Genomic DNA, 13,623 nt, shown 5'->3' with positions numbered 1-13,623 from the left:
AGATACTTTATAAGCCTCACTTATGGTATAGTCATTTGAAAAATAAATTAATGTAACGTTAAAACAATTGAGAAAATATCTTTTCCAATCCAAGGCTAGTAAAGAAGATAAATACCCTCGCTGCAGCAAACCTGAATACTAAGCAAATTTCCATTTGCCTAATTGGATTTTAAAATAAAATGTCTCCTAAAAAACATCACATTTATTCCCTATTTAAATAGCATTAGTTTAACGAGTATTGGTTTGCCGCATCAGAGAGGGTAAACAAGTGTTTTTTGTAAAATGTTAATAGTTAAGTATAAAATAAATGCATTTTCCAAATGTGATCAAAATATGCTCATAAACAAGCAAACGACAGCAGTTTACTTATTCTCCATAAGAATAACATGAGAATTTTAAATTTACAATTTTCAATAATTTTGGACCATGTTATAAGTGTTAGTACATAAAAAACATCCTTTAACAAATTACACCTGCTTGTGTTCCTTTAAATTACACTTTTTTGTTTGCCGACGATGTATTTTATCTGTTCGAATCAGACTAATTACCCTATTATGGCATTCGGACTAAGCAGATATCATCCTACTGGGTAGTCTCCTCATTTAAATACATTTTGTTGAAATGTTTTTGCCAATTGATATTCTAAAGTATCGTTCAATTACAGGTTATTGGACAACACATGTTCAACAATAACAGGCACAGCCACATAGCTAGCAAACTAGTGTCCTGCGTCAACATTTTTCAAGTTATTCATCATCCGAAAGTTTATAAGCATGTAAATATAGCATACAATGCATTTGAAACTTATTTTTTACTTAGGTTTTCTTTACGTGATTGACCTTTGAAAATATACTATGCAGTTGGATTCAAATACGTTTTATAACACAATGTTTAATATTTACAAACTGAAATTATTTAAAGAATGGATATTGTATTGAGTAAATGTATTTGATTCCATTCATACAATATGTAACTATGTATATTGCTTAAGTATAAAAATTATGAATAAGTTGTTTACTTCTAACCCTGTATAAAACGAAGTTTCATTGAAGAGAGAAGTTCCTATTAGGTCACACACACACAAACAATAAGCTTTTTTACAACATTTAAACTAACTTCAATTTTAATAAGCTTTTTTAAACAAAGCAGTTGAATTGATACTCAAAAACACAAAGATCAAGTTTTCAAAAGAAAGAGGTAATCAAAACAAACACTTCAAAATTTAGAAATAACGCCCAAACTCGTGGTCTTCGGAAAAACAATAGGTAGGAGTTGTACGTAATCAGTGATGATCACAAAATGTTACCCCAGAGACAAGTGTGACAGTGGAAGCTTTAGTTGATCAGAAACTATAATTTGTATTCACCTTTACATTGTATGACAGACCAGAAACAACGTATATGGGGAGCGAGTTACCGTACTCTCTACTGGTTTTTAAATCTGTAGTTTGTATACGGTTTGTGAATTCATAGTTGGTTGTTGAAACCACTGTAAGCATGAAGCATTAGTTTAAATAACCAACTACATAATTAAATACTTACTCTAAATTATCATGATAAAAGCAGATAGCGTAAAATAAATTAACACATTTAATTTAAATAAATGCTTTATCTGTTTTACGATCACAAATCCTGGAATATATACAGAACTATTTTGGCAATAGAAAATCTTAATCTAGTCTCACAGCATAAAACTATGTTTTTACAACCTCATGTATGTGGTTTTTGGTAAAAAAAGTATAAAAAAATCATGAAATACAAATTATTTTTACCAAACGCATCTGAATCATCAGTTAAGTCACATTCACTGTGAATCATTGCAACCCATAAATGAATTTACTTTGTTTGTTGAACAAGTTGGCACATACTAATGAATAAATAAACACAAACGAAATATATTATAAAATATTTATCTATGCTTATAACTTTTTTCAATAAAATAAATAACAATTATACAAAACCTATCTCTAAAGTGCATTTTGTGTCATCTATTTAACCTTTTCATTTATGTTATGAACCTTAGGAAAACTACCGTACCTTAATACAAATTTGAAAAAATATATTTATGGATTATAAACCTACAATTAAAATTTTACATACCATATGTTACCTTCATTCTAAAAAACAAAAAACAAAGAAGACTCATTTTAAATTCTAAACTACCGACATTCAAAGCGATGGATTAGGGTTGTTTTCCAGAATTATCTTGAGGTAAAAAAATTGAAAATAGGAAGACATTATTTTGTTATAATATCTGGGTATAATACGACATTTTACTTTAGATGGAGTCAGTTTTTTGTCTTTTCATTGACCCTTTATCATTTTTAACAATCAATTGTTATGAACTGTTAGAATTCAAACTATTTAATACTGTGCTGCATATATTGACATTTCTAAAACGTAATCGTTATATCTTAACGGTATTCACTGCTATTTAATATTCATTGGCTTGCAAATAATATCTTAAATTTATTATTGATTTATTAAATGTTTAGTCGTACAGTAACACTTCCCTCTCTTATTTGTATTTACTATGTAAATACTGATCTTAACTTTGTTTTTGAATCTAATTACTCGTATTTTAGTTTTGATTGAGGGTTCTAATGTTGCAAGAGTTGCAGGTTTGTACTTATGATTTATATTTTAGTTAACCATATAAGTACATCAGTTCGACAAACTAAAGGCAAAGTACGATCTGAAAAACATATTTCAGGTATGCAATGACATTTTTTGTTCAATACTGGCGATTAACAGTTTTTTCGTAACTTTATATAAGTATAACTACGTTCCTTAGTCCATTGGGGGTTTCTCTCCAAATCACCTTAAACTCTCGACGCCCTCTGTAAGCAAAGGTCACCATAACTCGTGACCTCCGAAGCTAGAAACCTCGATGTCCTGGTGGTGCTGGTACTGGGAAGATCTCTGGAGTTGCCTCCAATGAGAGTACAACAGCATGGTAGAAGACGCGATGATGATCACACCTACCACCACGAGAAATACCATCATCCCCGGATGTGACGTCGGAGGTTCGTGGGCTAAGAACGCTCTTTGACTGATCAGAGAATCGTTTACTTGATTGTCGATCACGATGTGTTTAGAACTGTTGAGGAACACCAGGAAGGGTCCAGTTCCTGACGGATACTTTTGGAGTTTGGAGTATTTCCATGTATTCTTCAATTTATTCATTGCGTTTTGAGAGTTTGTATTTTTCTGTTTGAAATGCGTGCTGTTAGACATAGACAGGCTTAGAATCTCCGTATTGTTATTTACATCCGTGAGTTTTGTGGGGTTGGATGTAACCTGACCATCCAAACTAGGAGATTTTGAAGTTAAGTTTCTTGTCAACTTGGGGGGAATGATGACATCACGATTTACGATAGGGTTAATCGTTACTACTGGAACAGTTTGAGTAGTTTCTGTTGTTGATTTTGTCTTGGATATAAGTTCTCTAGAGGTAGAATTTTTGGGTGTTGCAAGGTTCGGAAGTTCTTCCTTCAAAGATAAAATTGTTCTACCAGCTAGCTCTGGAGGATATGCACATTTTACATTATCTTGTAAAATTGTTCTATGTTTAGGAACATCTCTACAGCTTACGTAACGAATATCACCATGTTTTGGGCCAAAGGTTTCCTGGTTGGCGTTTCTGGAATGCATCCACTTAATTAACCACATGATATCAGTACAGTTCAGGGGATTGTTTGAAATATCGAACTTATGCAATCTTGGAAGATAGCTTATAAGATCACTCCGAAGTGTCTGAAGCCTACAATCTCGTAAGCTCAGTTCGTAGAGTTCGTGAAACATTGTCAAGGCAGCAACGTCATCCATGAGTCGTGTCGCAAGCTCTGAACTAAAGTCCAAGTTTAAGATTTCTAGATTAGACGATTCGGGAGCCGGAAATGATAGAGGTTCTTTGAGTGGAATTATTTCTGTCAATGACACCAAATAAAGCTCTTTCAACCCTCTTGGGCCAGTAAAAGATGATCTGTACAATGTTTTTATTGGGTTGTAAGAGAGGTCTAAAACGTCTAGACTGATTAATTGTCCAAACGCCCCATCTTCAATGACTGAAATGTTATTCATTGACAGCAACAACACACGAAGTTTTTGAAGACCTAGAAAGTCGATGCTGCTAAGTTTATTTATATAATTACATCGTATATCAAGCACTTTTAGTTGACCAGGTAAGCTTTTTGGAATGTTGCTGAGTTTATTCCTGGAGAGAAGAAGTTCTGAAAGGAATTCAAGCCTGCCAAGAGCGTCTTCTTCGATATCACTGATCATATTGTTGGAGACATCTATAATTTGTAGTAACGGGAAACTATCTACCTCTCCACACTGTATCGTGCAAATGGTGTTGTCAGTGAGACGAAGCTTCCTCACTGACCGTGTGACTGTAGAGGGTATCCGAGATAGGTTTGTACCTGACGCTTCTATTTCCTGGAGACGTTGCCCAGTCCCAAAAATTAAAGACGCGTCTTCAATATTTTGAAGATTTCCTAGATTCACGTTTTTGGATAGAAGCAGAGTAACTAGATTACTCAAATATTGAAACGTCGCTGGTGCCAATGACATTAGATTGTTTTCTGACAAATCCAGCCACTGGAGTCGATTTAGACCTTGAAAAACCTTTTCCTCTAAGTTTTTCAGGCAGTTAGCTCTTAAGTCCAAAACTGTTAGATTTAATAAGCTAGCGAAATGTTTTTCTTTCAGATTCTTTATTTGATTGTGCGAAAGGTAAAGTTCTTCTAACGCATCCATTTCAATAATAGGAACATGGGAGAGTTTGTTTTCCCTAATATCTAAAACTATCACATTTCCTTTTAGAATGAATTCCTTATCGTTAGTTATATTATTGTAAGAAATGTTAAACAGACGAAGGGTGTGTGGAAAAGTAACTGTTTTCGTCAACGTAATTTTGTTGAAAGACAAGTCAACTGAAGAGATGGTCGGAGGAAATTCGCTAATGGTAAAAGATTCGAGCATGTTGTGAGACAGGTTTAGAGATTTTAGACTACTAAAACATTTGACAAAATTGTGAATGATTGAAGTAGACGTAACAGTCAAAACCGAAACATTCGTAGCGCCACATACCATGCGGATGTTAAAACCATTGGTGTTCAATGTAACAGTTTTGACACTGGAAATGTAAGAAAAATCCATAACCGATACGTCGCCCAGGAGATTTACTTCAGTACGCGATAATAATTCTTTTTCAAAGCGATTTGTACTTCTGGGATAAGAATCTACAAGGTTTGGTTTGATTTGCCATTCGGTTACTCTAGAATCCACTTTGTGAAGATCTGAATTCATCACAGTCGTGTTGGACATGTGACACCAAGTATCATTGATAGTACAGTTGAAAGATCCATTCTTGGAAGAAGTCTCGACAGTTTCATTCGTATCTTGATCCAAGCTCAGTGCCCCACACTCCACCACTAACAGTTCGTCTTCTCTGACCACCTTACATTCTGCACCTCCCCTCCAGCATCCTGACTCCTCGGCTAGGACCGCCACCAGCAGTAGAGCGATTGCCAGGAGAACGCATCGCTTCAGTGGTTCCATTGGAATCCTAAGGGTTTTCCATCCTGGGGTTTACCCGAAATCGTTGGGTTCACAAATGGCTGCACCACCCATGAAATTGTTCATCTTGACTTCCAATGCCCGTCTGAAACAAAGGAAATCATTATTCACGATTGCAGAACCTGAAAGTCTATTTGAACAATTACATAGACACTTTTAAAGTAAATACACGAGGTTACAGGTTATGATTTAAACTCGTGTAAGGATAATTTATACTGAAGTTCAAAACAGACTCTGTATTTTCTACTTTTAATAATGGTTAGCTTGTAATCCAACCATATGACATAATTTTTCTTACGAATTCGATTACAAAAACTAATTCGTAATAAAGTATTTAGACTTTTTTCATGCAACTGGATTTGTTCTAGATTTCCTAATTTTGATGTTGGTTTTACGTAGGCTGACTTGGTTATGTCAACAAGAAAATCATCGACAATACATTCGAGAAAAATATATCCGATTGAGGTTTCAGGTTTCACCTGATTTTTATCAACAAATAATGACAACAAAAGAACTACAACTGGCCAACTTTATTAATATTATTACCAACAACCGATGTTCTTAGATTACTTTCACCATTAAAATGTTGTTTTTAAAATCGCCTCATATACAATTGCACTGAGAGGGGTACGTTTACCAATACTCCAATTCCATGGACAGTATATGATAAGGTATTAGTATCGATTTTTGAAGGTGTATCAAGGATGTAAGCTCAGGTTTTATTTATTTAATAACTCAATCGTTACACTATTTTTACAAAGACATAACACAGGCTCTCATACTCAACTTAGACCAATTATAATAGCACAAGCAGTTGAACCATGACAAAATGTATAGTAAAAAAATACTTAAGTATATTAATGCAATAGCACGACATGAAAACTTACACAGCAAATCCAATAATAATCCTTTAAGAGAAAACAATATCAACACACATCAATTTCAACAATGGTACTTTTGGTTTTAGGTCAAAAGAAAGGTCAGGATGCAATTCGTGGGGAGTTGTATTTCTACTTGAATTTTCTATTTTTTTGGAGTTGTATGTTCTAGGAGTTGTATTTGGGCATTAGTGTTGTATTTTCAAAATGATTAAGACTTTTTACTTCTCACCAAGCATCTATAACATTTCTTTGTTCACATTTTTTGAGTTTTTAAAGTTTATCTCTGTTTCCTTCCACGTGGCAATTTTGTAACATGTTAATTTCGAAACCATTATTTATTATTTATCTCACTCATATAATTACAGGTAGACTTGGTATTTCAAAAAAATTACAAAATTAGCCATTTGATAAATCTAAACATTTCATTTATTACAGTTTATCATTATATTGGTGTTTTAAAATTCTAATTAGTGTTTTTAGTTTAATTTAGTATGTAGGGTGGCTGAAAATTAACTTACCCCCCCTTACATTTTCAACCATTTACTGTATTTACTGGATTGTATCACAATAGAATTGTTTTGTGTTGTGTGGCAATATAGATAAGGGTTGGGTCAAGATCAGCCAATTTTAGCTCCCAATGTTAGTCTTTCGCCGACTGAATCCTTATTTATTAAACCTAACCAAATACCAGTTTCCACGTGCACGGAACACAATACAAACGTATGACTAAAGCTGCGTTCCTCATTGTGCACAGGCAGCTTCTAAAGGCTTCCAAAACACATGCATTTTGATAAGAGATAATAACAAACTGTGAAAATGAAATGCATACAACCAATGCATACAACCAATCCATACAACCAATGCACACAACCAATGCATACAACCAATGCATACAACCAATGCACACAACCAATGCATACAACCAAACCATACAACCAATCCATACAACCAATGCACACAACCAACGCATACAAGTAATGCATACAACCAATGCATACAAGCAATGTATTTTTTAATACAATTTGTAAGCAAAACATTATCTCCTATACAATATTTTAACACATGTTTAAATACGTACTTTATATAGATTGGCTTATGAACTGAATAAATTAATTACCTATAGAAGACATTGTAGTTAATTTAAATTTTCCTGTGATATTGTATAGGCTCTCCTGGTGTAACGCAATGTTATATTTGATAGCTTATATTTACCGTATGTGTAACTCGGTCACAACGAGTTCTAATCTGTTATTTGATAAATATCATAACATATTGTATGTGATACATACCTAATGTTTATGTTACTGTACATAAAACTGAGTGATGTAATAGTAGGTAGTAATTTAAATTTATATCATATGTTAGCTGACGTTTTTCATAATTTTGGATACGTTAGACAAAATATTTTAGTTTTTCTTCAAAAATGTGCTTATTATGTACAGACAAAGCGATAATTCTCAATAAAACAAAATGTCTCCGAGTCTTCGTGGGAAACACTTATTAAAAGCAATACATTTCCTCAAATGTGGAATCCTGGGAAAGACCAACAACTGGGGTTCCTCAGAGGATTGAGGCAAGAAACCAAGAAATCAAAGTCCAATCAAAGTAGAATCAGCCTGGCGTCCCTTCGCAAGGGGAGGTTTTTGTTTGTTCTACTTCAAATATAAAAACACTCCCAAATAAATGCATGGTAACTCTGTAGAGCTTTTACAGTAGAATCCTCTAAAATCTATACGTTTACACATGTGATAGTGGTTAAATTATTATTAATTATTCTTAGATTTGTATATATTTCTTGAATTGCATCTGTCTTTAAGCTACGGCTGTTCATTTATATGTATGATTTAATACTTTAATGTTTCTTTTACAAAATTAATTTAATTTCATCATTAGGGTTTATCCTCTTGATCAGGTGTAAATACCTGAATTTATGTGATCTATGTTGTTGTGTCATGGCACAGAGTCATATTGTCTCTTTATAAGAAAGTCGTCAACATGCGCAACTGCTCATAGACAAAAAATACTAACGTTTAACGACGATAATACTGTAAGTATCTTCTCGTTTTTGTCACTAAATGTTCGTGTGCGTGCACATGGTGTATTAATTAATAATGTAGATGACCTGATAGAGACAAGATGACATATGTACTGCCTGAAGATGACTCCAGGGCCATGCCACTACATCAGAGATCACATAGATTCAGGTATTTATACCAAGTTATGAAATGCATTTCTTCAAAACAAACGGTGGAAACAATGATTGAAATGTATTAGTAACAAGTGACTACAGTATATATACTCAATGCAAAACAACAAATAAACATGAGTAGAGTAAATATTTTACATTTTTGTTTTACGTATTTAATTTACAAAAAAAGCTAATTATTTAGAGAAAGTGATGGAGGGCAGGATAAATAAATAATACTCGTTATATTTTCTGATATTACATAAACTCTACCAAGCAAAAGTATCATGTTCACTATGCACCTATTTGTCTGTGCTAACAAGTATCCTATCCTAACCTAATATAACCTAACAAGTACGGGTGTGGACTTGATAGCAATTTTATTTATTTATCTACCAATAGAAACCAACACTAACTAATATTGAATGGCTGAGCGAGGGAGAGGAAAGTACATTATCAAAGACATAATTTATTTACAATAAAACCTTAACTTAGAACAATACAGTAATTATAGCGTATTTCCCTTGTAGCTAATAAGCTATTTTTTATTGATACCCTTCAATACAATGCTATTGAAGCATTTACATTGAAGCAGTTCATGGACTTTAAATTTTACTTGAGTGGGTTCCTTGTTCTTTTCACCAGCTACATACTCAAAGTTTCATGCCATTCACTTGATACTAACATAAAATAGTTTATAAATTACTAGAATTGCAATGAGATTAATAAAAATTAATACATCAACAAACCACTGATACTGATTACTGATTTTTGTATTCAAACTATTTTAATTGTAATTTTAAAGCGTTGGTCGAGTTGGAGAAAACATCGAAACCGCAGGTGTCCTCAATTCAACATGGCAAAGATTCGGCATATTTTCGGAGACTGTGATCCACAACTACTCAACGATATACGGTGGAACTACTTTCCATAATACAGTTAAAATCCTATCTTGTAATCCACTTTTATGAAAATTATTTGATACAGATTTATTTATTATTGCCTAAGTTTGTTTGATTTAAACATTTTTAAATGGTTTTACATTTTAGTTCTTTACTGGTGCATGAACCCTAAAAGCTGCTAGTCACATACTTCGTAGGACGTTTTCTATTAGATTTAGTCTGATCTGCTAGATTACCATCGTTAAGACCAATACTTATTATACCCATAGTAAGCTAGTGGATAATTAATTTCATCAATCCTTTATGAATTGTGGAAATTCCCGAAATTCCCGCTTGTCCAACTCACTTTCGGTGTTAATTCTTACTGATTATATATTCTTTCTACAACTTTGATATCATCATTTTTATTAATTTACAACCAGTCTCAAATAGGTGTGTACTAAATTTAAATGCCAAATATACATCATGACTATACAAAAACAACAAACATATGGTGTGTGCTGTATCATTTAAAGGTTAAATGAGTTTTTAATTTCAGAGGTATATAGCACTAAGGGTTTACGGTCAAGGTACTATAATCGAGAATTTAATTGGAGTAGAATTTGGTCCCGTACAATAATCAATCATGAAAAGGAGTTGTATGGATCCAAAGATGTTTAAATTGACTGACACTTTACCATTGTGGCGATGGTATATTTTTTATGTCCGTATAAAAAAGTATTTAACTAAGATTTAATTTTTTTGTAACATATCAGTATGAATGACAGATCTCAATAATCGGTGTAAACAAATTTAAACTGTTATTTAAGCTTTTACAATGTAGAGAGAAAACAAAGAATTCTGACATCTTGCAGTGATAGTCATAGTACTTGGAATATTATTTAGCTTGTTTAAATATACTCGGAGTGACGCTTGTCATGGTTAAAGTTTTGAATATTTATTTTCAGTTCATCAACAACAACGATCACAAACGTTACTTGGCTTGTAGACAAATTAGATCAAACAAAGATTCTATTGTTTCTTTAATTATAGTTGAGCATAAGCATCATGCTAATGAGTTCTATGTTTAGGATTTGCAATTATCAATAGCTTACCCCTACCATTTTAGACAATCCCTCATTGCACTTCAATTAGAGAAGCACTGCAATATTAATTCATTGCCCAACTCAATCGTCGCGTATTCCGCTGATATAGCTTACACGATCCTCATAGAAGTAATTCTGATTATCCGATATGAATTCGAATTGTAAAGTATTAACTTTTGTGTGATTAAAATGCAATAATTGGAGATTAATAACGATACGTGGTATATTAAACGAAAATGTGTTAACTTAAGTTGGGTTTTCCTTTAATACAGGCTGAGGCATTGAGGGCACCAAATTTTTTTTGTTTTCAAGATAAATATTACAACAAAGAATGAACAGCTGTGTGAATGAATTGAATAAACTCAACCAAACTATGTCATTTAAGATAAAATTGTGGAGTCATTAACGCTTTGCTATTGCTGTAGAAACCTTTTTAAAGAAGATTGATTTGGTTGAAAACCATCAAAAATTGTGTATAAGTTCAGAAAACATATCAATGTAGGTAGGTCCTTTTTTTCAAATTGGTAAATGGTGGGAAACTGGGAATACATTCCAGAAATACAGCTTCATCCCAAGCAACCCTAGACAACACTAAGTGTGGTATGCAATACCCTGACCCTACCTTGTCCCTACCTTGTGAATAGTAAAGGTGAATGTAAACCATACAGTAACCTTGAATTTAGTTTGATATGAAGATTTCTTGGCTTGCTTTTAAATTCCATTTTGAGTTGTTGGAAATCAAAAGAGTGAGCTCCAAAAGAGCTCTAAGCCACAGCTAATGATGGATGTATGCATTTAGAAATGTTTTTGAAGGTATTGTGATCTCAATATTCAGAGACATTCCCTAGTAAGCATTCCCGAGTAAGATCGATTACCAGACATGCATGTCTGTGGTTTCTTCTTTTGAGATGTTTCAACGGTTTTTAAAGTCGCCAGAGATTTAGCTTGAAACAAAGAATCACTTAGACGATGAGATTTATTTCTATAGCAATGCTGGAAAATGTATTCGACGGATCTCTAAGCGACTTAAGGAATGTCAAGTAGGTTAAAGACGTCACCTAAAGAATGTGTAAGAGTAATATTAATAATAAAATACTGTATGAAGTAAAAACTGTATAAGATAAGCTTTGTTTTGATAAGCCATACATGCGCACGGTTAATAGTATTGATTTTGTTCTATTTACAAATAGTAGCGTTTTCATTGCCTCACCCTGTATAAATATATATAAACAACTACTCTTTTTGTAAATTAGGGATTATGAGTTCCTTTTGCTGTAACTGGAGGGTTCATAGCTTCACTACAGATTCAGTGGTCTATGTGACAATTGTCCACACATCTGTAATGGTGTAGATAGAGTAATAGCCTTAGATATTGTATTTTGCCCCATTTTCCTAACATGTAACTACATTGATGTTCTCTAATACATACTCTCTGACGTTTAGTACAACATTTGCGCTCAAGATTTATTTGTGATAAATACAGAGTGTTATATTGTACGGTGTTGTAAGGGTTTTGTTGTGGTGTTGTACGGTGTACGGTGTGTTCATTTTACAAATGATTGTTATGAGGTAGGTTATAGTAATTATTTGTTCACTTAAAAATAGCTCAGTTACATGCACCAACAGTTCACAAAACACATTTTTAACTAATGTGTTACCCACAAATATATAACTAGGCTACTTTTGTCATTAAATTTCACACGCACGAGAAAACAAACAATACGTTTTCCTACAATGTTTTAATAATTCGCCTATTGGGTCTGATGGTGATTGGAGTGTCAAATCGAAATTGATCGCCTACCATCTTTTCTATGTATGTGATCATTTCTTCTATGTCTTGTAAGTCAACAGTTTAAGTGTAAATGTATATTTCAAGGGACGTATTTTTATTTACTTTCTGTTGATATTTATTACACATTTAAATAGATATCTTTACTAAAATTCATAGATTTTAGTCAAGCCTTTTTGCCTACAGCTCATATTTCAAATTCCACAGCAAACAATAAGCACAATTTTACAAAACCTTTAAAACCTTTCATTAATAAAACATTACTTTCTTGTTATAGCATATCAATTTCCTTAGTGAAAAAAAAAACAAAACATGGAATAAATTTCAAACAGCTGGTTTATGCTCATGTTAACTCTAATTTGTTTGTATTCATAAAAGTAACGGGAAAATCTAAAAGCCATTCAGACGGAGGCCAAGAACGGTTTAAAAATTAAAATAGGTCCATCAGTGGTATATTGGCTCTACCCATACAAAAATTTCAGCTCAATTGATCTTATAGTTTTCATGTAATTGATCATCGGGCAAATCCAAAAACATCCATACTTTCACACACAAACGAGTAAAATCAAAAGTAGTAAATTCAAACAACGGATGGAAATGACATTACTACTCATCATTTTATATTTCATCGAACGGTAACATTTAATACCAAAGTGGGGATACGACAGAATAATTTAATCTATCACCCCTTCCATGTTGTAGACTACTCTTTCAAATAATAAAATAAAATATAATATTCAACATTTTCTTTGTCTCTGAACTAAATTCAAACTTAGAACCAAAGTAATACAGCTTCTAATCGATAAAGGGTCTCCACAGGGTTGCCAAAGCAGAAATCGATTATCTCTAAATGGGAAAAACTATATTCTTAGATGTATCCTCTAGCATTATAGCAGGTAAATGTCTTACATTTAAGTGGTATTCCTTCTCTAGCTCTGGTAGTTCGTAGCACTACACTATGATCCTTGCGGTCCTCCCTGAATCGGTTTAAGATGTACACTGTTCCCAGCAGCTATCCTGGGTTTGCAACGTCTGCGCGCAAGACTTCAACCCCACAACACCCTCCCTTCTCCCACCCACCCAAAATCAAAATATTGGGCATCAGCAATGATATGTTTCGAGATTATTCTTGGCCAATTTTGCGTTTAAAAGCAAATTGATTTATCGTAACACACACTAATCAAAACAAAAGGAAAATC

At 33.1% G+C, this 13,623-nt stretch overlaps 1 protein-coding gene across 1 annotated transcript; it reads right to left on the bottom strand.

Moving 5' to 3' along the window:
- Window positions 1-1,625: 1,625 nt before the first annotated feature.
- LOC128998210 (protein artichoke-like) lies at window positions 1,626-13,416 on the bottom strand. The gene is made up of 2 exons (XM_054424234.1): window positions 13,334-13,416; window positions 1,626-5,667 (listed from the first exon to the last, which is right to left on the bottom strand). Exon 2 carries the CDS (start codon window positions 5,562-5,564, stop codon window positions 2,853-2,855), a length of 2,712 nt encoding a protein of 903 aa, XP_054280209.1. The 5' UTR covers window positions 5,565-5,667; window positions 13,334-13,416; the 3' UTR covers window positions 1,626-2,852.
- Window positions 13,417-13,623: the final 207 nt, after the last annotated feature.

The sequence above is a fragment of the Macrosteles quadrilineatus genome, unplaced genomic scaffold, assembly GCF_028750875.1.
Source record: "Macrosteles quadrilineatus isolate MER2022 unplaced genomic scaffold, UCM_ALF_1.0 Scaffold_7__1_contigs__length_78375512, whole genome shotgun sequence".
Lineage (NCBI taxonomy): Eukaryota > Metazoa > Arthropoda > Insecta > Hemiptera > Cicadellidae > Macrosteles > Macrosteles quadrilineatus.
The sequence above is the reverse complement of the archived record's forward strand: the minus strand, read 5'-3'. Positions and strand labels throughout refer to the sequence as shown.

Bases quoted from the DNA above. Each gene is read 5' to 3' on its own strand.
- LOC128998210 (XM_054424234.1), bottom strand. From the start codon at position 5,564: ATGGAACCACTGAAGCGATGCGTTCTCCTGGCAATCGCTCTACTGCTG.